A 23,377-nucleotide genomic window follows, 5' to 3' on the forward strand; every position below is an offset into this window, starting at 1 on the left:
AATTTTTACTCGAAGTCCCTATTTTTTTTCGGAAACTTTGCAATTATATGTATTATCGTGATGAAATCTTAAAAATGCATAGCCGTAAGTTTTTTTTGGAGAAAAAACGCTGATTTTAAATAGAAAATTGCTGAAAACTGGAAAATTTATAAACCTAAAAATTAAAAAAAAAATCATCTCGAATATTAACTAGAAGAATTTTAATCCCTCAAAGAAAGAATAGACTTCAACAGAAACATCGTATTCATTATTTTGACACATTAATGTAGTTTGAATAAAAAAAAAAAAAGTTACAGAAGAGGGAGACCAAATACAATATTTCTGAATTCACATTGTCATAAAAATAAATCTTATAAAAACAAAATTTCGTTCAAAGTTTTTGCTTAAATGTTATAGAGTCACATCACCAACCAATCATGTATATGTAAGAATTAAATGTCACTATCGTCCTCGTCTTCATGAATCTCAAGTACTTTACAGTTTGAACAGTTCAGTCCCTTACATTCGCTACATGCTGAGCTACAGTCAAGACCGTTTTTTCTACAAGTGCATCTGCGTGTATCGCAACCAGATTTGCATTTACATCTAATCACGTGCAATAAATTATCTGGAGCTGGAGGCAAAATTGTTCTAATTGGACAAAGTGATGTACCTTGTAGAACCCATCCCCAGTCTGATGGACTTAACATATGGACAGAGTCATTTGTCCATTCTTGGATCTGATAATATGCACGCTTGCAGTGCTGAGACGCTGCTTCTGAGGTAGGTGGCAAGGACTGAACATGTACACAAGACAAAGAATTGGTAAGAACTTTATGGTTAAATTTTCTGTAGCGTAACTGGTCTAAGCTTTCTCCTGTCTCACCTCCGTATAATATAACAAGAGCTGACTGTCCTGATTGTATAACATCATCTGACGTTGCATCTTGTTTTAAAAATACTGAAGCTAACTCTCTAAAAAAGGCATTCTCACGCAACCGCTTTACTCCTTCCTTCTTCCCTATACCGTAAAGTCTAGATGTCGTGTCACACCCTGTGATAGCATGAATAAATGGTAACAAATCGACTATTTCATTTCCAAGCAACTCTTTAGTCTTTTTAATGTCCCATACTTTAGACTTTCGAATTTTATCGGATTGAAAAACCAATGGTTTAGAATTTTCCTCTGCATGGAAAAGCAGTAGTATGAGAACATCAGTGTCTTCACCAACGACAACGGTAGGGTAACAAGATGCATATCGTACAGCAGTTGATGCAATAAGAACATCAGCATCAGCAGCAGCTTGAAGAGAAATAAATCCTTCATTATCCATTTTATTACAAAGCATATTGATAAAGTTTTGCTTGTTTTCTCCATTAGCTAAGAAAATTTCCTTCTTTGATTTAAACGGTGTGCTATCTTTGAATGAGATGTGTGTACCAGTCACACCTTTCGATCTCCGTTCATGTACATGATCTTTTGTCGTTGGTCCGGAACCATACCCATCAAAGACAATTATTGGAATGGGATATCTGTTATTAATATGGTCGATGTATAACTGACATATTTCTGCAAATGTCGCACCTTTTTTCCATGGGATTCGCTGTATCAAGGAACCACCGTCGATTACGTGGCGAACATCGGTACCAAGGTCATCTGAAAATACACAACTTCCCGTGTTCCATATTTCATCTGCCAATGTTGATTTCTGTGCCTGTCGCATCAACCCAGACGGTTCAAACAAAGCAGCTGGTACAGCGCTTAGTTCGTACTTAAAGACTTGAGATACATCTGGAAACATGGTATTAGCAGTAGTAACTAGTCGTTGAAACAACAATTGTGGATCGACAGATATTTCTTCATTATCTACTTTGATATTTAATTTTGAAGATAGAGTTGTTACTTGGTTTTTTCTTTTGAATACAAACTCGTCAATACATTTACCTTCCATTGACGATATTATATTGTGTCCTATGACCAGTGCATTGTCAGAATTTACGTTGCTGTCGCCAGTTGCTCCTGTTTCGATGTTCCTCAGATTTTTATCGATAGAAAATGGACTTCTTTCTCCAAGAAAGTCAAGAAAGGTTGTTGTGTCTTTGGTATCCCGTACCTTCCTTGGAATGCACATTTCTTTGTGCTGTTCGCTCGTTTCAAAATTTACACCAGTTACTTGTTGCATGGCCTCATTCATCTGAATACACTGTGGCATAGACAAAATCCACAATGATCTCTGCGCATCTGTCATCCCTCGACCTCTGGTGAGACCTCCAGTTGTTTTAATGCATCTCATCAGAACTTGCTCTATGATCAGATCCGATGATAAACCTGACCAAAACCGATCACTTCTTCTCATCACATGGAAGCCTGACATGAGAGCTTCGTTTATTGCAGGATTTGTTCTTGATAACCCATGCATTTGCTGCAGGTAAACATACGCAGATTTTAGATATAAGTTATGTCCTGCAGCAGCAAAGTATGGTAACATCTTTTGAATGGTTTGAAGATGAAGGGTCCAGTTTCCAGTTCTTTCAGCTTTGATGAAATTACGCAGCAAGTCCACCATATCCATATATAGAAACCATAGTCGAGCTGTCCGGTTTTCGATATGTGATTTTCTAAAAGTTGATATACTGTCGCGTATTTTTCTCAATACCTCATTCTGATCAAGGGTGTCTACTGGAAGATGTCGTTCGAGGATTTTATCAAAAATATAACTCAATTTATTTAAATCCTGGATAAAAGTGTTTTCATTGTGAATTTCAGAGTCTTCAAGAGAAGAAAGATGTTCTACATTTTCAGTGTCATGATCTTTCAAGACAGTGGAAGATACATGAAAATGTTCGCACAACAATAATGAAGTTAAAGCATTGTAAATCAAGAAATGACCACGCACTGCTCTCGCAACGCCTTTCCGGTAAACATATGCGTAACAGCGTTAGGTGCATAGACAGTTTCCATGAGCTCTGCAAGTCCAGATCCGCTCATAATATTACCAATGGAACCAAGAAAGCTCATTTCGAGATGAAAACCTCCTAATCTAAGAACTATCGATTTCAAGTCGCTGTCCTTTGGTTCGTTGTCAATAATTGTAAGAGCTTTCCAATAAAGCGGTTGGTCAAATGTAAGCATGGGATTAGCTCTGTACTTAAACGCTTCGTTACATACGAACTTCATGGTCGAAAAGATACATGAAAGGTTTCCCGGCTCAAGGTCTATCATAGGCAAAAATACAATTGTCGATTTACCAGGGTATGCTCCATCTTGCACTAAATTACACATTGCTGACCACCCAATCCTTTTCTTTGGCCAAAGAGTACTACAGAGAAGACTGATGTTATCAGGTAACGCACCCGACTGTTGCGCTGCAAGTGATTCGAATTTTAAACTAAGTTTTGATGTTCGGTCAAAGTTGTATTGATGGAGATCGATTTTCCCTATTTGTTTTATATCGTCAAGCGAAACATTTAATCTCTGCACAATAGTTTTGTGGTTATATCCTGGTGTGATGCCTGCTATTATCCCCATTCCATGGAATGTCCCATGACCGTCAAGTGTTCTGATGTTATGGTCCACATTATCTGCCACGTGTTGAATACATCTCCCTTCAAGGTCTTGCGGAGAATCATCACCTTGAAGAGCAGAATTCACGCCGTGTTTTTGAACTTCCTTATAAGATGATGAAAAGCCAAGTTGGTATAAGGTATCGAGAAGGAATTTTGAACCAAAATGGTGATGCATTTGAACTCCTAGACCTAGCTGTAAAGGGGCAATCAGAGATCTTGGTCTTGTGGCTTGCATGATAGACTGGCCAATGGCTGCCACTTTCAGATCGCAATCTTTTTCAGAAAATATTCCACCAAGTAGCTGTTTAAGACTGTCAGGTAAGTATGCGATGTTTTCCTCACAAGATGCTATTGTAGCTGGTGATGGATACACCGCCCTTGAAAATTCCATTGATTTTATATCAGATTTGATCAGTTTAGCTGCTGTTTTGATAATATCTCTTTTTTCTGTTTCAGGATCGGAAGTTTTTTGACTCTGATGAAATTCTTGCAGAAGAACAGATGCCGTTTTACGAAGAGTGACCACATTTGGTTTTCCACAGACGTCGGTAATAAAAGCTTCATCACCAAAGTGTGTTTTGATCTTTGATTTCATGTGTACTGTTGTGTATGCCAGATCTCCACAAAACTGTGTCATTTGATGAACGAGGTCTTTTACTGTCAATTGGTCTTCTTCATTTTCTAGCAAGTAATCCATGGTTTTTAGAAAAGCTGTATTTGCTTCAGTGTGATCTGGTCTACCTTGCTTTTTTCGTTTTTGCTCTGGTGTTCCACCAATTGGTATATTTTTCCCTGTCCTGAAGTTGACGCTACATTTCTGATGGTAAATAGCATCTGCTGCAGGTAAGTCTTGTGCATATTCAAGTTTTGCCAAAACGTCAGCAGCCCATGAATCTTTTCTGTCTTTGCATATTGCATCAATTTTCTGTTGGAATTCAAAAGTTCTCACTGGATATACTTCTATTCCATATTTTCTATCTGACATTTGCGCTGACTGTCCACAAAACAAACAGTGTTCTCTAAAATCAAAATACTGTGATGATCGTGTTAGTCGATCAAATCTATCGTTATCAGTATTCTCTTTACCAATTTTCTGAATCTCTTTAGTATTAGTATATTTTTTTCGACATTCTTGGTGTAGTATTTGGCCGGCTACAACAAATACGTTTTGATGTCTATGTTTGCTGCTTACTTCATTGATTGTTTTTGCACCTTTTTCTCTTATCGTTATCAGAACTTGCCCATTCTCCAAAGGTTCGTTGCATATCACACAGTTACTTCCAGACATCTGAAATGAATGAAGAATATAATTTAGTTTCAAAGCAAAGAAAAGAATTATTTGTTTAGTTCACGCTCTACACATTGTTAATAAAACTTTACAATTGATATCATTAAAATAATGTCATGTTTAATCACTGTAGTTCGTAACTGGATGCAAATCGAATTCGCTAGTTTTAATACTCAATTCTGCAGTTTTTCAAAATTTGTTTGACGGTTATATTATGTTCTAATTGCTTAACAGTGAACATGATCGCGTGGGCAAACATACGGATGGTCATGTAAAAAAGAATAAGCTTCATCATTCAACTTCAAAGAAATACATATTTGCATGAAACTTACTATCACTCAATTTTGCTGCTCTAGTAGTGGTATAAACGGATAAATAACCATTGCTTTCTTTTTTCGGACTTCTCTTCGATCACCATTTCATCCTGAAACAGAAAGTTTTGATTTTTCAATCACAACCATATAAAAATTTAATTTGATTAAAAGTAAAATTACATTATTAGCCCATGAATAGGTTAATTAAAAACAATAAAGGTATTTCATATTTTATTTGCAAAGTAAACAGTAAAAAACAATGTTATCCACACTGTTAAAATTTTTAAAAAATGGTCAATTTAAACATAAGTTATATATGATCCATAAACCGTACTCCTGGCGGTCAACCAAGGATAATAGAACGCCTAACACCACAGTGCGTACAGCTGGTCATTATAAGATACTTAAAAACAACAACAAAGATTACTACAAAAGCATTTATAGGAATGAAAATACAAATACTTGTTTTTACTCGTTCATTCTTTGTGTCACAAACGGCGTTCCATACTTTTTTTATTTTTGACGTAACCTCCCTATAAAATGTCGTTTTTTCAGTGAAAAGCGTTGGTAAACAGTTGTTATACATTTAAAACAATTTCCAAGACTAGGAAACATGATTTATTGTAATAAATCAATGTAAAAAATGATGGAATTGAAAATGACAAGTGAAGGGGGAATACGGCAAAATAATGCAACTGGGGGGAAACAAATACTTTTTTAAAGATTCAAAACATGATAAATGTATTTATTTTTATACATTTATTATAATAGTTAAGCGTTACTCACCAGTTTTAAGTTCCACTGGGTCAAATCCAAGTCAAAAACAAATGCCGCTTGTTGACATATTGTAGTTGCAGTGTACAAGTTATTTCCCTTTTGACGTATGGCGCGCATTACGTTGCATGAAATTCAGTAGAATTTTACCTTTTTAATTCTCATAAATTATACAACTTTGCCGTGGTCCGATTTTTGCCGATTTTTGATATGTTAATAATATAGTTGTAATCTTCGTTTTTCATGAAAAAATAATTCTGTTGCAATTTGTTTGAGGTTAAACCCCAGATTCTCTGGACTACTGTGTCACAATCTCAAAACAAGCAAATATTTAACAAAAAAGCGTCTATCAAATGTAACAACCACGTGCATTGCTTCGCTTGTTTGACGTCATGAAATGTAAACGTCACACATAGAAATATAAAATAATTTTGCCGTTTAATGTTTTTTCATAAAAATAATAATTTCACATGGGGAATGGTGGTATACAGGGTTAAAAAATCAAAAGTATGTTAGAATTTATTTAAGAAACAGACCAGAAATCTTTATTATTTATAAGAATCAACATATGTTTTATGAGACTGTCATCAAAGTGAGATGGTTACCGCTATAAAGCCAGGTTTACTCCACCATTTTCTACCTTTGAAAATGCCTGTACCAAGTCAGGAATATGACAGTTCTTGTCCATTCGTTTTTGATGCGTTTTGTTATTTGATTTTGCCATGTGATTATGGACTTTCCGAATTGATTTTCCTCTAAGTTCAGTATTTTTGTGATTTTTCTTTATACCCCTAACGTGACGGTACCCAAATTGCACCTATTTTGACAGTTTTTTCAACTAAGTTTTTTTATGATCAAGACAAAAATTTCCATTTTGTGTTTATTTTGTAGCCGTATCCTTCTTTATTATAAAGGTACACCAATTTGATTTTCAATCCATAAGGAATCATAGAAAAATTGGTCTGAACTTACCTCCAAACCATCCCAGATTCTGTAATGAGGAGAACCCAAATTGCATCCATGCTTAAATTCGCATCGTCAAAAGTCGAATAACAGAGCTTTTGTTTATTTTTTTCAAATATTTTGAACAATTGGATATTTGTCCATGCTTACTCTTCATTTTTTAAGAAATGGATACTTGAAACGTATTGTATTTGTTAATTTTAAAAAGATGACGTTTTGATGACGTCGCATGGTGACGTTTCAGTACATTTTGCTTTTTCAGTAAACACTTCATCTGTTGATAAATATTGTGAACGTTTTGTGTATATCTAAATATTTTTACCTATGTTGAAAGACGTGCATAAGATCAAATCATAAAAATACCTTTTTTTTAGTCTCTAGGAAATCTTGTTAGATTTTCGCTGCTATTTTGGATAAATAGGTGCAATTTGGGTACTCGGTGCAATTTGGGTACCGTTACGTTACATGAGTAAAATATAATTTTGTCGTTTAAAATCTTTTCAACTTTATAATAGAACAATAACACATTGGCGGGATCTATAAATGTACAGAGTCATGTCATATGAACCAAGGAAACACAAAAAGTTGTACATATAAACCCACCAGCAAAAATGAAAGATAATACAAACACATTGATGGGATGTATGAGTACCGAGCCACGTCAAATGGATATCACAGAAAACAGACCAATCTGTAAAAGTAATAGTAATAACACTTTTGGGGATTTAAAATTAGTTTAGTGTTAAAGGAAAATATTCACTGAATCGATTCATATAAGGTAGGGATTTTTTGCATTAATTAAAGGGTACAAAAAGCGTCCGAAGCGGAGACTCGTGACCTAAAAAAAATCGTTAGCCACCTTTTTCTATTTATATGGATAGTCGACCTTCCTATGGAAGAAACAAGTGCCGGTGATGCTTATCCATGGAAAATTTTAAAAAATGTTAAAAAAAAAAAACGAAACAAAAAAACAATACCTTTTGATACTTTTTTTCAATTACTCATAAACATTGATGCACATGTAGCAAAATCATTTAAGGTAGCACAATACAAAGATTTTTCATCCCCAATTAGACAACTTTGAATTGATGTAATTCCTCTCGTCCTTCTTTAAATTTTATAAATGAGGTACCAACAGAAAGAAGAAGGATTAATCTTTCAAATTGTGATAATTTCATTATGACAATTATTACATAATTTTAAATTGTTATGTAATTAGTTGCTTTATTGGGATGTCCACACTTGAATGAGCTTCATTGTTATGCATAGGCTATCATAGCATCTCAAAATATTTTATATATTCTTGTACAACAAAGCTTGACCTCCAAAACCGTGTCTGTCATTTTAAATAGTGGAATAAAAAATTCATTTCCCTCAATCACGGGAAATAAATTTATATAATTGACAATGAGACAACCCTCTACAAGAAAACAAATGACACAGAAATAAACAATTACAAGTCACCATACGGCCTTCAACAATGACTAAAGACCATACCGCATAATCTGCTATAAATGGCCCGAATCGACAAATGTAAAACTATTCAAACGAGAAACCTAACGACCTTATTTATGTATAAAAAAAAAAATACCGGTATGTAGCTGTGCTACATACCGGTAACCAATGAATTACAGGCTCCTGACTTAGGACAGGCACATACAGAATATGGCGGGATTAAACATGTTAGTAGGTGCCCAAAACTCACCCTAACCTGGAACAATAGTGTAACAATTCGACATAAGAACAGACTGTTAAATTAATCAAAAAGGCTTAACTCATCACATGGATACAAATAAAAAGGCATCTTACATCAACAGAGTGGATGTGGGAATCATCATCCCAACAACAGAAAGACAGATCTAAGAGTACTCGGAGTTACTGATCGCTTGTTCAAATCCAATAATACTAAATAAAAAAACTCATGAATCTAAGACTAAATTACTATCCAACATCAGATGAATTTAGTGTAAAAACGTCATAAACAGAATACATGATGATCATGTATAGATTATAGTTACTGACTTTGTTTATCATTTTAATGACGTGTTATTGTGTTCTTTTTTATGTGTCTGTTTATTTGTAATCTTTACTATTTTGTCAATATTTTGTGAATATTCTTTTGGCGTGGCACGGTACTTATACATTCCGCCATTATGTTATTGTGTTACAGTCATTTTTTTACTCTTGTCTTTTAATTTCGCTCATGTACTTTGTCTTTATGCCATTTTGTTTTTCTTGGTTGTAAAAAGTTATTTATTTTTTAGTGATTAACATTATTAAACAATGATGGCTGCTGTACCCTTATGTTAGACATTTTTACATTTTAACGTTGTGTTTCCGTTGTGTCGTTTGTTTTTCTCTTATTTTTGAGTGTGAATTCACATTACTATAAGACGTGTCACGGTACTTATCTATCCCAAATTTATGTATTTGGTTTTGATGTTATATTTGTTTGTCTGATAGGATTTTGTCTAATGCTTAGTCCGTTTCTGTGTGTGTTACATTTTAATGTTGTGTCGTTGTTCTCCTCTTGTATTTAATGCGTTTCCATAAGTTTTAGTTTGTTACCCCGATTTTGTTTTTTGTCCATGGATTTATGAGTTTTGAACAGCGGTATACTACTGTTGCCTTTATTTACCAATTATGTCTGCTTGTTTTGGTCACACATTGTTGTAAATATTATGTCATGTTATACGTCTTTCATACAAGTGAGAGGCTTAGCAAGCTATAAACCAGGTTTAGTCTACCATTTTCCACATAAGGCAATGTCCTGTACCAAGTCAGAAATATGACAGTTTTTATTAATACGTTTGGGCTTTACATTTTGCCATTTGTTAAAAGACTTTCCGTATTGAATTTTTAAGTTAGAAAAAAATCACCCATATCATCGCGTTTTATTTTTTTGTTTGTTTTTTTGGACGGCCAATTTCTCGATTTAGCAGTTGAACTATGCTGAAACACAAAGTATTTCAGATTCAAATTTAGTAAATTATTTTAAAAAAACACGAAATACCGAAGAATAATACTTAGTTATAACAAAGTCGACAAAAGAAATATTGACTAGAAACGTCTTCTTCCATTTTAAACTGCAGTTATGGATATCACATTTACAAAAGTGATATTTACAATTAGAAAAGGTTCTCTTTTTGTAATATGTTATGATTGCCAATGATAAAAATCTTACCTTTCGGCCTTCAACAATGAGCGATTGCATATTTTATTTTAACCATAGATTAGATTAAGCCATTAAAAGATTACAAATGACAAAATGTAAAACAATTCAAACGATAAAACTTGCGCCAAATGTTCAAAACAAAAACACAATTATGATAGACAGCGACCAACGGCAACAACTGAACTACAGGCATTACAGTTCAACATGCATCATGTGTATTGATAACAAGGATTCATTGCTAAATATTAGTGCATAGAAAATGTAAAATCTAGGAATTAAATCGTTCGGAAAAACCAACAAATGGGAAAAACTTACGATTTGTCTGCACAAGAAAGCGTATGCAGCTTGGATTTCACGTTTACAATGTTTAGAGTATGATTGTTTTTGGCTTAAAAGTAACTGTTTTATAGTCCACTTTCTGTATTTTCAGGTAGACTGTACAACAGGAAATCAACTTTCCGAGATTAAATAAGATCACTCCTGTCCTGTGTTGAAAGACTAAACATGTTAAAACAGTAGAAGATCTCTGAAAAGACGTTAATATTTGTTATGTCGTTTAAATATATTTCATTTCGTTTGAAATTGGGGTTTTCCCGTTAGGTATTTGTAGTAATTATATATAGATGGGAACTAGTGTAACTAGTTTTTGAACTAGTCCTGCAAAAGTATGTACACTATTTATAAAGTTTGATGTTACGTGTACAAGGCATGAGAAAAGTTTTGGCGGTTTCTACAGGTGGGGTTTGTATGGTACTATATAAAGTTTGGCATCTAAATGTATTAGTATCGAAGGTGCTCGCAGTTACGTCGAATCGTACGAAGTTAGTCGCATTAATTTACGTTTATGATGTCCGATACTGGTTCCGACCATGATGATTTGAGACCGTCCAAAAGTAAAGATAGTACATCAAATACCGAGTTGTCTACTGATGGTGCTGTATCGTTGTTTTCAACAGTTTTAACGAACGCTCTAGAACAACAGAAAGTTAATTTAATCAAACATTTCGAAAACCAATTTATACAACCAGTGAGGTCAACCGGTGTTTCGACTCCAGATTACGTTTTCAAGAGAGAGGTACATCGCATTCAGTACTTATTTAATACAAAAAGGTCCGACACTATTTCAAGAATAGAGAAACTGATAAGGTTCAAATCGTACGTTCAGGCGTTGGAGTTGTTAGCAAAGAGAAAGAAACCTTGCGGAAGAGGAACAAAATTGTGAAAATCGCCGACAAACATGGATGGGACACCGTTAATGAATATCTTGATAGAACTTTGGCTGACGATAAGGATGATGCAGCCAATTTGCGTTCCGCTATTGCTAGTGCTTCTAGAAAAAGGAAAAGTTCAAAACCGTATGATCGGCCCAGCAATAAACCTACAGAAGTGGAAATAAATTCAACGCAAAGAATTTTTTCGTGGGATTAGTCAAAGCAGTGGATTCGGAGAAAATATAGGTCAGTCGCAGAACAGATCCGGGAAATGCTTCTATTGCAATCAACAAGGACATTTCGCCAGATTCTGTCCATTCAAGGCAAGTCCGTCAGCAACAGTCAGCACGGCCCCAAAGGAACAAGGAAAGTCACAGTAAAGAACCGACGTTAGATGAAGATACTACGAATGGAGTTGAGTATAATTTTGACTTTATTAACAATTATGAAATTAAATCTGGAGATCAAGTTATTAACGTTAAAGGGAATTTAAAACATAATGTGTCTTTTTGGAAATCTGTTTTACAGGCAAATGATTTTATCGTAAATACAATAGAATTTGGCTATCGTATTCCATTTAATATTGAACCATGTTGTATTTATTTACCTAATAACAAATCAGCTCTTAAGCATGCTACTTTTGTTGAAAAATCAATAGATGAACTTCTTACTACCAATTGTTTTAATGAAGTAGAGTGTCAACCTTTTGTAGTAAATCCGTTAACTGTTTTAATTGCATAACAAGGCCGCGACCATCACTGACTAATGTGTTAATCAAATTAATTACAATAGAGTCGGCACCAATCTTACACGGCCGCGAATGTGCTATGTAATTAAATAAAATTATCAAAGTCGACATCTATCTCATCTCGCACGGTAGATTTTGTTAATGAAGTCAATCCACACCAGTCGCGGAGTCGGTCAGGTCAGGAACTTACACGGAGTCGGTCCAACACTTTCGCGGAATCGGTAAAAACATGCACGGATTCTAATATCTTACACAGCCGTGAAATTACTATCTAAAATTTGAACGGAGTCGGGGGGTCCCATGTGGCTTTCCATAGGAATCAAATATTCGCGGAATCGGTCAACAACTTTCACGGAGTCGCTTCAAAACGCTTAGTCGGTTAACAACTTTCACGGAGTCGCTCCAAAACGCTAAGTCGATTAACAACTTTCACGGAATCGGTCCATAACTATTACGGAGTCGGTAAAAAACATTCGAGGAATCGGTTACCAACTTTCACGGAGTCGGTCTAAAACTTTCGCGGAGTCGGCAACACGGGTAATCTTACACGGCCGTGCAAGTACTGTATTATTACACTGTAAAACTTGCACGGAGTCGGGGGTCCCATGTGGCTTTCCATATTTTACATAGTCTACATAATCAATTGAGTGGAAAACTTGTAAAAATTTACACCGATAATCAGAATGTGACTAAGATTATTAGAAAATGTAGTATGAAGTCAGAGCTTCAGGACATAGCTTTAGATGTTTTTAATATATGTTTAGTTAACAATATTGTATTAGAAATTGAATGGATCCCAAGAGATAAAAATATTCAAGCTGACGAATTGAGCAAAATTTTCGATTTTGATGATTGGGGTGTTTCAGATATTATTTTTAAATATTTTGATAGATTATAAGGTCCATTCAATTGTGATTTATTTGCTGGCAGTAGAAATAAAAAAGTATCTAGGTTCTTCTCAAAGTTTTTTACACCTGGTACCTCCGGTGTTGATGCATTTGCATACGACTGGTCAGCATTTAATAACTGGATAGTTTCTCGTATTTATGTGATTAATAGCGTTATTAATTATATGCTTATATGCAAGGCAAAAGGTGCATTAGTAATACCTAAATGGAAATCAGCTGTGTATTGGCCTATGATTGTGAATCGTTTAACATATGAATATAAAGACTATATTCAAAATTTCCGTGAGTACAGAAATCCGAAATCATTTTTTATAAAAGGATCGGACGAAAACAGTATTTTTGCTGAGCAACCATTTAACAGTAATGTGTTAGTGTTGTTAGTTGATTTTACAACTTAGAAATTTAGATGATTATCTATTTAGATACAATTATATATGTGTATGTCACACAGTGTGAAATGTTTACTGGTGAACAATATAGTTGTTCTGTGGTATAATATACAGTGTTATGATGGATTATGTATGAACTTTCATGAGCTATGTTGCACAGTGTAACATAAAGAATCACACAGTGTGTTTAGAAGATGATGTATGTAGATATGAGATGTATATATTTATAGAACTTTAATGTTAAGATACATGTATTTATGAAGATTTTAATTGGGGTTTTTTTTATTTACAGACTCAATGGAAATAGTTCGAGAAATTAGCCAATGATTCTAGATTTGCCAAAATTGTCAGTGCATTGCCATCAATTGTGGAAGCGTCTAGTTCAAAATCTACTGTTACAAAATATAAATTTTATTTTGGAAAATTTCGTATTTGGTGTTCCGATTGTCAACTTGAATTTTCTCCGGCTACTTCAACTATAGTATGTTTATATATCGGTTCACTGATACAACAAGGTGTTGGCGTGTCAGTTTTAGAATCTAACTTTTATTCCATTAAATGGTATCATGACATTAACTTTAGATACAATCCTTGTTCTGATAAGTTGTTATCTAATATTTTGGAAGGCGGTCGTAGAATTTTGAGTAAACCCATCAACAAAAAAGAGCCTATTACTACTGACATTTTAAAGTTAATTGTTTCTAGATATGGCTCCAAACATGATTTGTCTAATTTAAGAGTGTGTTTACTATGTCTTCTTGGATTTTCCGGTTTCTTACTCTACATCGAGTTAGCAAAGATAAAAAGAAATAACATTGTTTTTTATGATTCTCATGTTGGGATTACTATTGATAAGAGTAAAACAGACATTTATAGAAGAGGAAACACGGTTATGATTGCTAGGACCGGGAATGAAATGTGTCCTGTTAAGTGGCTAAAAATTTATTTGAAATTAGGTGGTTTAGAATCTGATTCTGATTATTTTATTTTTCGGTCTTTGTCATTTTTGAAATCACAAGATGTATACAAGCTAAGCAAAAACAATACAACCTTATCGTACACTAGAGCTCGTGAGATATTATTTAAGGCATTGGAAGACATTGGTTTGGATAAATCTAAATTCGGGTTGCATAGTCTGAGAAGTGGAGGTGCTACCTCAGCAGCTAATAACGGGGTTTCTGATAGATTATTGAAGGCCCACGGTATATGGTCATCAGATCAGTCAAAAGATGGTTATATTAAGGACAATTTACATCGTCAGTTGGTAGTATCTTTGAATCTTGGCATTAATTCTGAACTGTTTCATTTCCTTTGATTCGATGTTACTGCGAGCAACTAACTCTATTTCTGTGTTTGTTTTGTTTAAAGCCTATTGAATTAAGAGTAGAAATACTTTAAATTCGGACGAGCAGGGCGAGGGAGAATTAGAAATACTTTAAATTCGGACGAGCAGGGCGAGGGAGAATTTAAATATATTTCATTTCGTTTGAAATTGGGGTTTTCCCGTTAGGTATTTGTAGTAATTATATATAGATGGGAACTAGTGTAACTAGTTTTAGAACTAGTTCTGCAAGAGTATGTACTATTTATAAAGTTTGATGTTACGTGTACAAGGCACGAGAAAAGTTTTGGCGGTTTATACGGGTGGGGTTTTTATGGTACTATATAAAGTTTGACATTTAAATGTACTAGTATCGAAGGTGCTCGCCGTTACGTCGAATTGTACGAAGTTAGTCACATTAATGGCTGCTATGTTTATTACATGTATTTATATTATGTTGTTTGTATCGAAGAAACTTGTATTATAGAGTGAAATAAAATTTGTATCGCAAGAGAAGATAATAATGTTACTGCGAGCAACTAACTCTATTTCTGTGTTTGTTCTGTTTAAAGCCTATTGAATTTAGAGTAGAAATACTTTAAATTCGGACGAGCAGGGCGAGGGAGAATTTAATTCTATATTACACTTGTTCACTTATTAAATAGATGATTACTCTATAATATATATATAAATATTTGTTTTGAATAGAATAATGATGTGTAATGTGTAAAACCAAACAAGGAACAAAAACACTGAATTTAATTATATGTTGTGTCTTTTTAAAATTTATATGAATATGAACTGGTCTCGGGGGGGGGGGGGGGAACAATTAGTGATATATCAACTTATCAGGGTAAATATGAAAATTTCAGAGGTAAAAAATCTACCCCTTTATTCAATTCATTTCTTTCAAATGTTGGGGGTTTTTTTTCGTGTACAAACGATTGGTTGATTGACGATTGGGGTCTGTCGGAAAGTATTACTTAAATCAAATACATGTCGTTTTACCCGATATAACCTACGTCTTCCTCCACAAACAAGACTAGCATGTTACCATGTATTCCATGATTTGGTAAAAACGGTAAAAAATAACAACACAATAATATGTGCTCCAAAGTTTACTAATATCTACTAGTATATAAGATGTATAAATAAAAAGGGAATTCCATATCTTCTGTGTCTTTCTGGATGGACCAATCTAGTAAACACTCGCTGTGAAATATAAGTAATACTTGTTTAAGATATTAAGTGATATACAATGAAAAGTATTGTGTTATCAACGAAAAATTACGAGATCTTAACAAGTCTTTATGGTTTGACAAAGTTTCTTAAAAACTTTCACCAAGTATCTTTTACTTAACGCCAAACAAAACAAAGATGTATTTCTTTTTCTCGTGACTTATTTTTTTCTTTACACTTATTATTTTTTTCTAGTCTTGTTTTACTTCAAAAATATGGTGTAAATAATTTATTGAGAAGCAATTACGCCGCATTATCAATCATGTTTTTGATTTGTCTACGACTAAAAGAATTATTAAGATAGATCGTACCATGGAAGTAATATTTAGAAGGAATAACAACGACTAATTAGCATGTATTTATAGCATGCTGAGCTCTGTACTAAAGTCATACGATTTCATCCAATTATAGTCTCAGCGGTAAGACGCCTTTGGTTACTATCTGCGTTACTGCGGTTGTAAAAGGCATCTGGAATTTCTTATCAGTCACGTGGTTTTATCGAATCCGGTAATTATAGCGCACCTGTGGGAAATCCCTAGTTTATTAATAACAAGGTAGCGCTGTATCACATAGAATATCTACCTTTAGAAAGAAATCGAATGGTGAAAAAAACTTGAAAAACGGACAAGAATTGTTCAAACTACAGCAGTTTAACATGGAAAATTGTATTTAATTTAGCATATTTTTGCTTTTTACCGTTTGTTTTAAACTGTTCTAAAAGTATTTTCCGGTTAAAAGCGGATCCCGAGTTAAACAGTTAAATACCGATGAATCGATCAGGTTTCACATGATGTTTAACAAAATAATGTAGGCAAATGTAGGCATAGATTTTTTTACTGTTGAAATGTGCAAAGTTTATCGAGATTGAATGAAATAATATTTACTTTCAAGTATTCTAAATTTATGTATATGTCATAAATGTCATTGATTGCATTATTGAAACTGGACAACTAAAACGGGGATAATATTTTCGTAAATATATATTTAAAAAGTGTTTATTGTGGAATGCTTGTATTAATATAATAAGCTATACAGCAAAAAATATAACAAACCGACGAAATGGGCTTGCATCTATCTGTCTTACGGTAAATTCATTTTTACACAAATTAGTTTATGTATCAAGAACTTAAATTGAAGGATAGAACCGTTTAGAATTGTTAATAATTTAATTGACTATAAATACACGAGAGATTTAGATTTTTCGTATTTAATAAAGGGTGTCCAAACGTATTTTTTGTACAGTCATCTTCTTAACTTTATACGGAAATGGTTTTTTAATTGTCTGTAAATTTTAAAATTGAAATGACACAACTTTGTTCTCCAATTTCGTATGTGATAGCTGTCGGTTTTAACTATTAAGTTCAAACTAACCAAAAATAGGGAAAAATTGGACTAAAATAAAAATTGAACGAATGACTCTTTTCGGCAGCGTACATCAACGGAATGTAACGAATGGACTATTCGGGTTACTTCGCATGTATATTCGACAAAAACTTGTCTGTTCGTAGTTCTCCGTGAACACGAAAATGACCGATAAGTGTCAGTGATTTGATCGATCACATGCGAATAAACTTCCATGCCAGATATTGAACCAATTAACGAGTTATTGAAAGATGAGCGGTAACGCAGATGAAACCTTTGAAGTGACGACGATGTTATTCCTTCCAATATTACTTCCATGATCGTACTATACCTTTCTTTGGGCGCAACCAACTACCACCTCCAATTCTTCTACCATATGTCAACCAATATTTACTACTACCTGGCCAATATCCTCCAATTCCTCCGTATCCACCCATCATTCCTCCGTATCCTCCCATTCCACCATATCCACCCATTCCTCCATATCCACCCATCATTCCTCCGTATCCACCCATTCCTCCATATCCACCCATTCCGCCGTATCCACCCATCATTCTTCCGTATCCACCCATTCCTCCGTAACCCATTCCACTGTATCCATATCTCATGCCTCCATACATCATTCGTCTATATCCACCATAACCCATTCCCCCGTATCCGCCGCCCATTCCTCCGTATCCCATTCCTCCGTATCCCATTCCACCGTATCCCATTCCTCCGTATCCCATTCCTCCGTATCCCATTCCACCGTATCCCATTCCTCCGTATCCCATTCCTCCGTATCCCATTCCACCGTATCCCATTCCTCCGTATCCCATTCCTCCGTATCCCATTCCACCGTATCCCATTCCACCGTATCCCATTCCACCGTATCTCATTCCACCGTATCCTCCGTATCCCATTCCTCCGTATCCCATTCCACCGTATCCCATTCCACCGTATCTCATTCCACCGTATCCACCGCCATATCCTCCACCTTTACAACATTTAAGACAATTTTAATTATGGATGGAATTATTTAAGTAAACTTAAAGTGAAACATATAATCTCAAATTGTTTTTAAATACTAAAAGTGTAAAAACGATATTTAATACGCATAATAGGAAACTTTTTTGATAATTAACAGGTAAGATTAAGTCCAATGATTAATAAAATTTATAATTTAGTTCCCTTTGATAAAGCATATGTCCAGATAGAAGCGAAAAATATATTATATATCGCAAAAGTATTGCTTCTCTTCCAATTTAAAAACTTTAAATTAGAATTAATATTCATAACGTTTCTCTTCAGATGACATTTCTGGCTTTAGTTTTTATGGTTTCTGTCTCATTTACATATATTGTACCTCTGTTAACTACTATAACAAGCAGATAAAACAGAGGGAAAGAGTGAATAACATATTATTTTTATAACACCTCGAGGAGAAAGTGTATAGTAAAAATATTTTACCCAATTTTCCATAACTAGCAGCTGCAACAGCTATGGTGATTAGAAGAATTAGAAGCTTCATCTTTATCTGTAACCTACAGTAAAGAAATAAAAAAATAGTTTATTACCCAAATACATATCAATGCTTAGATTGTATTTTTTCTCAACCTGTTGCAACGATTATATCGAAAGTACTTTTATTGTTTGTAGTTCAAAAATGATATGATGTCGATTTCATGTTCACCGAGTTTGATAGACAATTTGGCAGACAATTTATTATTTTACAAGATGTCAGCATTTATACATGTTCTGTCTTCTGAATTATAATACTGCGTATTGAAAGTATGAAAATATGTTAGAACAGAAGCGCCATTTTCAGAAATTTCAGTGAAAATGATAAAAATGCGCGAAAACCAAACTTTTTGTCTGTGATAAAATTGTTAATCATCAAAACATCTTCCCGGACAGTGCATTTTTGATATTAATGTTTTCTTCCGCTACACGATATAAATAAAATTGCTGAATAGAAACTGGAATATAAATGCATTTGAACCACTTTTATTTTGATTTAATTGGCAATGGTTTGCATTAAAGTTTCAATGTAAATGTGCCACATAATACTATCATTTTAGGCATTCAAAAAAATCAGACCGCTATTTTAGTACATCATCTGTCTAACTTGACATTGGCATATTGAAGATAATGCATGTACATCAAGAATGTATATGACTAAAATTGATTTTTTTATTCTAAAAAAAATTAACAATTAAGAGAATGAAATTTTTGGTTGAATCTATCTATTTTTTCAATTGGTTACCTAAACTTAAAAATAATTAAAGTAGATATACATTTTGCACTAAGCCCTTTGTTGTTCATCATGATATTTTGTTATTTTTATATTTTATTTATTTGGTTCAAAGAAGGAAGAAAACAACGAGAAGACAGTCTCAGTACCAAGGCAAAAATGTGGGACAGACAAACAACACTCCTAAAAACACTCCACCGAAATGTTGAAACACTACATAAACATATTGGTGATCACATTTTCTTTGGAAGGGTATCCAATCTTCATTTATTATTAATTTTCAGTCATATTGATAAAGCAACTAATAAATAATATAAACATGGACTAAAATTGTCATTGAAAAGCGAATGATACAAACAGTTGTCATTCGTATATTGAACGAGAATAACCTTCGTAATATGTCTTTCGACATCAAAAAACTATTTTTCACTAAATATATCTTCCTTAAAATGTTCCTTAAGTACTTCCATTACTCTTTTGAAAATGTGGCTTATCTTTTTCTGTCGATATTGACATCATTATCTAGCCAAAAAAAGCAAAATGGTCCCTATTTGCAGGTAGTGGTTTTATTGGGCAACTGCAAAAGCGTCATTAGTAGGCTGCATCCTGGCTTATATCATATCAATCTCTGATTAAATAGTTATTAAAGGATTATAATTTAATACAACATGACTAAAACTCCCGTGCCTATAAAGGATAAATCGATTCTATTGTTGACATATAGATATTCAAATCTCAGGAAACATTAGGCTCTTATTGCATTTTTTCATTTTGGAAGTTTTTCCAAGAAATGCTATTTTTTGTAAATATTAGACAATCAACAGTTTAGACTGAATTATATTTGGAATTATGATATTTTGCTTTATAAGATTCAGATATATTTTAGAAAAAGTATATCATACAAGAATCAGAAAGCTGCATTTTGTTTAACTCTAGCAATATTTGGGAATTGCTCATTAATTACCTTTGAACTTGATTGAACGAAAATGGTACCGTACGAATGATTGACGACCGGGAAAAATTAAAATAGAGGTAATAAGCTTTCCAATGATATATGATATAGCCGTATGTTAGGTGGATGCATTAAAGATGTTTACTAAGCGTTCTTTTGAGAACTGTCATATTGACTATTATGCTGACCCTCTATTGATAGACATATTTTGGAAGTTAAATAAGAGCTTGTGTACAATTAATTACTAGGTTTTAACAAGAATTAAGTTATAAAACCTAGGAAGTTTATATTTCATTCTTTCTTGCTGTCTTTAAAATAATTCAAACAGTTTTTAAGTTTTCTAATTTATAATTATTTGAAGAAACCTTACCTACTAACTGAAGATACCATTCCCAGGAAAGTTGGTGTTTCAACTACATTTCAATGCCATATTTATATCCCTTATAAAAGAAAAAAAAACTTTGAATTACATAATCAAATTTGACATTAAATTTGTTAACACAAGTTTTCACAAGTTTTAATGACTTATAACAATACTAATGGACCATTCTTACAACACAGTTCATGTTTAATAATAAGATTTATTTATTATTCATAGACCACAACATCTTATGAAATTATATAAATTTGATTGAAAAACTGTTTTGGGTAATACTTAATTTCTAAAGTTGTATAATGTTTGAAGCAATCGCTAGTTTTTGTTTTTTTGACAATATAACATATACTTATTCAGTTTAATTCATTTTTTCTTTCTTTTTTTCATTTTGTTTGACAACACAAAGTTTTATACAAATTGATTGTTAAAGTACTATGAAATTGTAAAACAATACATATCTGTCGATACCTGTATATTGGCATTGCACAAGGTCATGTTATTCTGACTGTTTGTGACGTCTTTACGCTAAATCCATAAGATGTTGGATGTGTGCTGATTGACAATTTAGTCTTAAATGCATGTTTTTTTTATATTAGATGTGAGTGGCTTTGAACTAGCTATCAGTAGCTGCAAGTACTCTCAGATTAGTATTTAGTGTCTTTTCGTTGTTGGGTTAAACAAGTACCCGGCCACGTCCACTCTATGTGATTGTTAGATGTATTTCTATTTGTATCCGTCTGATGAGTGAAGCCTTTTCAACTTTTTATGATAGTTCGTGTTTATGTTGTAATGTTACACCACTGTCCCAGGTTAGGGGAGGGTTTGGATCCCGCTAACATGTTTAACCCCGCCACTTGCTGTATGTATGTGCCTGTCCCAAGTCGGGAACCTGTAATTCAGTGGTTGTTGTTTGCTGATGTGTTACATCTTTAGAAGATTTTAGAAGCCAGGTCAATTAATTTCACATTCATATATATTAACGATGTTCTTTCCATTAACAATAAAAACTTTTCTTATTGGGTTCCATTGCTCATTTTTAGACTTAAACCTCGAATTTGACATACACGGACATCTAGTACCAGAATCTTTGTCAAACGAGACGATTTTCATTTCGAAACTATTAAGTTACCCCACCCTAGTAGCAATTTACCAATTTCACCTGCATATGAGATATACAGTTCCCAACTTATATGGTATTCAAGAGCATGCAGCAACTGATCAGACTTTGTAAATACATCCCGTCATTGTGTTATTGTTTTATGATAATTTTTGAAATCTTGTCCTTCATTTTTGCTTATATGCTTTTTCTGTATGCCTTTTTTGTGGTTCTTGGTTTAATACGACGGTGCTCTATGCCACCATTGTGTTGTTGTGTCATGTTAAATGTTTGTTTATATATCTATTTGTTTTTAAAGTGATTAAGATAATAACACAACGTTGACTGCTGTATCCCTTTTTTTACATTTATCCCTATTATGTCTGTTTGTTTTGTTCAAACATCGTTGTCAAAATAATGTAATTTTATACGACTGTCATACAAGTGAGAGGTGCAGCTAGCTAAAACAAAAATAGGTTTATCCAACATTTTCTACATAAGAAAATGCTTTTACCAAGTCAGGTATGTGACAATTGTTGTCTATTCGTTTGGTGATATTTAGCTTTTGATTTTGTCATTTGATTAGAGACTTTCCGTTTTCAATTTTCATCGGTGTTCAGTATTTTTCGGGATTTGACTCTGAACTGCTGCACCCCTATTTTGTTATTTTACCAATTGTGTCTGATTTTTTTTTACACATTGGTGTCATTAAAATTGAATTCATTCGACTTTATTTCTATTCATAAAGCAAACTTTTTGTTATCTGTTTTGCTTTGATATTTTGATAACAGGCGGAATTCTCAGTCATAGAATGTATTGCAAAACTTACTTAGTTAATTATTCATTCTCTTTCGCACTTCTTTGTTCTCAATATAATTGGTGTGAAGCAATGAGAGAAATGAAAAAAATGAAATACATTTTTCAGCATTAGAATTCTGTATTTTATTCAGGGCTTCAACTAGTAATTTGTTCATCTATCGAAGCAATTGCTTAATATAATATCAACTTTAAATACAGCCTCAGATTTTAAAGTATCTGGAGTGAAATATTGAGGTTTAACCTACAATTAATTTGATTGGTTACACGAGTCTTTTTTGACTCCATATCCCCTGTGAAGAAAACAATATATCGAAATGATTTGATTTTATTTTTTCTTGTTTTAACGCCACTTTTAAGCACCGCATTAAGGCTATTTTGTGGCTGTATGTTTTTATTTGTGGAGGAAGCCGAGTGCCCGGAGAAATCCACCAACCTTGGAGTCGAATGCACCCGCACGAGCGGGGTTCGAACTCACAACCGCAGTGTTGACTGGCTAGTAATTAAAGTAGTACCTACTTAGACCACTCAGCCACCGAGGCCCCCTTATATGTATATCAAAATGATAATAAGCGTTGAAGTCAGAACACTCAAATATAATGTATAACATAATTGTTACTAGATTATTTCATATCATCTTGTTAAGATCGATTTTTTCATTCGCTT

The 23,377-nt window shown here is 33.6% G+C and overlaps 1 protein-coding gene across 2 annotated transcripts; it reads right to left on the minus strand.

Moving 5' to 3' along the window:
* Nucleotides 1-15,758: 15,758 nt before the first annotated feature.
* Nucleotides 15,759-20,863, minus strand: LOC143063076 (uncharacterized). 2 transcript variants are annotated; one of them, XM_076235008.1, is made up of 4 exons: nucleotides 20,794-20,863; nucleotides 18,688-18,761; nucleotides 17,570-18,214; nucleotides 15,759-15,849 (listed from the first exon to the last, which is right to left on the minus strand). In XM_076235008.1, exons 1-4 carry the CDS (start codon nucleotides 20,811-20,813, stop codon nucleotides 15,836-15,838), a joined length of 753 nt encoding a protein of 250 aa, XP_076091123.1. In that variant the 5' UTR covers nucleotides 20,814-20,863; the 3' UTR covers nucleotides 15,759-15,835. The 2 variants fall into 2 exon arrangements, with proteins under 2 accessions (XP_076091123.1, XP_076091125.1); XM_076235010.1 differs by having other exon boundaries at nucleotides 18,688-18,754; nucleotides 20,794-20,827.
* Nucleotides 20,864-23,377: the final 2,514 nt, after the last annotated feature.

The sequence above is a fragment of the Mytilus galloprovincialis genome, chromosome 2, assembly GCF_965363235.1.
Source record: "Mytilus galloprovincialis chromosome 2, xbMytGall1.hap1.1, whole genome shotgun sequence".
Classification (NCBI taxonomy): Eukaryota; Metazoa; Mollusca; class Bivalvia; order Mytilida; family Mytilidae; genus Mytilus; species Mytilus galloprovincialis.